Here is a 4,167-nt window from a genome sequence, read left to right as displayed (position 1 = left end):
CAAAACAACATTTTATAAAAAGCTATTATATTTTAAATATACAGCAGAGTATAATTATAATTAATGACATAAAAATAATAAATATCTAAGACATTTCAATAATAAACCTACAAAATATCCAATGTGAAGTATACCTAATAATCTCGCTGTATAAATTTTGATTATTAATATTAAAACTACAAATCATGAAGTTTGATTAATTAAACATTCCCCTATTCCTCTTCACTTTTTGCAGCTTTGATTCTATGATAGAAGAAACTACTGGCAGCATAATTTTTTTAATACCTCCAGTTTCTTTTTTACTAAAAGACTAGATCATCAACTTTTATTATTGTTCATTTATCTTATCCTAACCTTCCTTTCTTAGTTCAGAGGAACTGAATTTAACAGAATTTGAGGTTGAGGGTCATAATGCTCAGCTTCCTATCTCAGCTGATTATCAGTTAGAGAGATAACAAAATAATAATTCTTTAAACTTTCTCACTCCCTTTCAAGGAAAGCCTACATAGATGCTAAATAAAGTACGGTACCTTCAGAGTGATTTTATTTGAAAATTTGTATCAAAGATCATGAAATTAAAATTGTCCTTTTAACTCTGCCTGTTAGGTAAGCTCCCTGTTGGGAGAGTGAGTACGTTCAGAAAAGCGTTGTGAGAGTTGTGTTGGAGAACACACAAACCAGCATACAGAGACACTGCAGTTTAAATAGGCCTTTACTTTCGTATAAATAGAGATATCATAGTCCATCAAACAGTCCAAGTCATACACGGATAAGACAGTCAGTCATCAATGTCTTTCAGTTAAGGGATAATTCAAATAACATAGTCCATAAACATACAAACAGTCCGGTACTCAAAGTTTGCTAGCAGTTGCAAAACTTACAATAGCTCATGGCACTTTCTAACAGCCAGCTTCCAAAAACACTCAGATCATATCAGCCCAGCATCTAACAAAACAGAGAGCTAACGGTCATTCTGGCTCCTTCTTAGGGCCGATTGAGGAAAACAGCAACCAATCACATTTTACAGTATGATTTAAAGAAAAAGATACAGCATTGCTATATGATTTATATATTGCCAACCCAAGCTTTAGAATTATATTCCTAAAATTCTTCCCTTTGAGTAGGACAATATATAAATCTTACAAACTTAATCCGTATTCCTTGCAACAACGTTTATGCTTTATATTATATTCCTAACATTGCCCACATTTGCTGTTACTGCTATTTATATAATAACATGTGGTTAATGCCATTGACATAGATGAACAATGAAGGGATCTGCAGTTTTTAAGAGTACAGTTGTGGAAAATAAATGAAGTTATTTATTCCTAGGCTACTCTTTGCCATTTCAGCAAAAAAAATAAATGTAATTTTGCATGTGCTCGGTTGATGGGGGCATTTATTTATCTCATTTATAGGTATGCTGCTCTCATTAGCATTTTATATATATATATATATATATATATATATATATATATATATATATATATATATATATATATATATATATATATATATATATATATATATATATATATATATATATATATATATATCCAAACAACAGCATACAATCAATAGGCAACCAGGATAAAATTATAGATAAATGTCCAACCAGCATAACCATTTCATGGGCTCTGCATAGTATGATCCCTAAAAATAGGCAACAGCACTTAAGACTGCAAGAACGTCCAAGTCAAAATTATATGGTAGATCAAAAATAAGCATGGGAAAAGGTCAGAATACCTTCCTCCTTGCCCTCACAGAACACAGATGCTATAGAAGCTTACTAGGAAACCACTTTCTTCACCAATCTATATAGGGGGACCTGTCTTTTCCTATTGACCTGAGACAATTCCCAGATACCATAACATTATAGTGCCTGTAAACACTGCATGCTTTTAAAAATTTAATAATTAGATTCTTTGGATAGTGTTGTGACATGGAAGATGAGGCTACAGTTAAGGTACATTGATTGCATTACGTTTTAAGAAGATATAATTAAGATACTGCATCTTCCAGCAAGAGTATCAAAACAGAAAGACAGGGGTAACTCTCAACATGACCATAGTTAGCACCAAAATTTCCATCGCTAAATGGGTATTCAATATGACCTATGACCTATTACTTGCTGTTTATATATACACTGTAAACTTAGCACCGGAGGCAAATTCCGTGTGTGTCCAATCACACTTGGCCAATAAAGAATTCTATTCTATTCTATCATGAATTACACCAATTTTATTATCTTTTTGCTGCAGAAGATAAGCAAATCAACAAAGTTGTTAAGTGAATCACAGTCATTAAGTGAATCCAGTTTTACCTATTGATGTTGCTTGTCAGAAACCAGCTGGGAAGGTCATACATGGTGACCATGTGAGCCTCCAAGACACTGCAACCATTGTAAATACATACTGGTTGCCAAGTCCCCAAATTTTTTTACATGACTGCAAGTACACGGTAACTATAGTAAAATTGTGCGACCTGTTGTGCCACAATTAAGTGAATCACTGCAATTGTTACATTAGTAACATGGTTGTTAAGTGAATCTGACTTCCTCATTGACTTTGCTTGTCAGAAAGTCACAAAAAGTGATCAAATGACCTCAGGACACTGCAACCGTCATCATCAATATGAGTCAATTGCCAAGCATCTGTATTTTGATCACATGGATGCTGAAATGGTCATTAAGTGTGAGAAATGGCCATAAGTCACATTTTCAGTGCCGTTGTAACTTTGAATGGTCACTAAACCAACAGTGGTAAGTTGAGGTCTACCTGTTTGTAATAGGCAGTATTCTTGCAGATAAGAATATGGGAACCACTTACCTAATAAGCGGATTGGCTTCTTTAGTTGCATTAAAGCAGAAGTGTCATGAAGGGGCTTTAATTTGTTGGTTGGATTTGGTGGCCTAAATAGGTTCCTCCAACTTGTGATTCTGTGTTGCAAGTGATGCAGCTAAGATTGTTACATGTATTTAGTTTTAAAAAAGTATTTTTTTCTTTTTCTTGCCTTCAACGTTATTCACTTCATTTTACACAGCCTGTATTATCTATTATTTGTTTCTGATGTCTCCCTTTGCACTTTCTTTCAGATCAGCTATCAACCAACCACGTTCCTCAAGGTGCCAGAGAGATGAAATTACTGTCCTTAAATTCACTGAGAACTGACACATCTGTTTTGCCACCAATGTTTGCTACCAAGTCCACCAAAGGAGGGCTTTCCCAGATTTACTTTCCATTCTCATTCTTATCACTGCAATCAACTGAGCCTCTGGGAACAAGCAAAGTCCTGCCAGCCATTCCAAGCCAGAAAAGATCCAGCTTCACAAGTGAAATGCTTGATCAATCACATTGTGACTCATTCAGTGACCATTAGCCTGGAAGCTCCACATGGTGGAAATGAATGAAAAGCACTAAAAATACTAAATGTTTGCTTTCTAAGCCACTGCTGGATATTCTAAAAAGAAGACATTTATTACTACAATTTATTGACCCATTTAATTGTATCCTGTATTGGGAACATGCTAGCATTACGCAAATAGATGGACAAACAAAGGAAAGGAAATGCAACTTCATTTTGCTACTTAAATTTTGCTCTAATTGCAAAGTAATCAAACAATACAAGTGTGACAAAGCCCAAGAAGTTTTTAAATATGATATTCCCATATTTCTGGTCAATTAAAAGCCTTTTACCTCTAAAGTGTTGTTGATTTCAGTAGAAGTTAAACTTTATTTTCTTTTCATTACAACCTGAGTAAATAAGTGCTGGAACATAATGAGAATGAATATCGCTATTTTCTCAATTCCAAATAAGCACCATCTTCAGCATGACTTGATGTTTTAATTCTTCTGCTTGAAACTGTTGGCTATAGTGGCAGCCATGAGTTGAAAATGTTGGTGACATGAAAACAAATAACAGCATTTTTCTTCCAATAATTTTAACTGCAAAGAAACAAAATTCAGAAATCAACAAATGCATGTATCTACCCATTTAGGGAGTTTTCATATAATCATTTTAAAGGAACACCAGCTACACATGAATTTATACACTATTCAACTCATAAAAACAGAAATCTTGTCAACAGACTTTCAACTGAAAATAGATCTGATGATCACAAAAAGTGAGGAAAAACATGTGCATAAAACATTTTTCGTTTTCAGGGCT

The 4,167-nt window shown here is 33.9% G+C and overlaps 1 protein-coding gene across 2 annotated transcripts in view; it reads left to right on the top strand.

Annotated features, from left to right (window-relative positions):
- Positions 1 to 3,675, top strand: part of ANKRD55 (ankyrin repeat domain 55) — a 37,462-nt gene extending 33,787 nt beyond the window's left edge. For both annotated transcript variants that reach the window (XM_087715514.1, XM_014063069.2), the window contains one exon: positions 3,095 to 3,675. In XM_087715514.1, coding sequence (XP_087571640.1) covers positions 3,095 to 3,378 — 284 coding nt within the window. In that variant the 3' untranslated portion in view covers positions 3,379 to 3,675. The remainder of the gene's footprint in view (positions 1 to 3,094) is intronic.
- Positions 3,676 to 4,167: the final 492 nt, after the last annotated feature.

The sequence above is a fragment of the Thamnophis sirtalis genome, unplaced genomic scaffold, assembly GCF_051295495.1.
Source record: "Thamnophis sirtalis isolate CommonGarterSnake01/CBP01778 unplaced genomic scaffold, rThaSir2_p1.2 scaffold_5, whole genome shotgun sequence".
NCBI classification, from domain to species: domain Eukaryota; kingdom Metazoa; phylum Chordata; class Lepidosauria; order Squamata; family Natricidae; genus Thamnophis; species Thamnophis sirtalis.
Note: the sequence above shows the minus strand (reverse complement) of the source record. Positions and strands in the feature narration are given on the sequence as shown.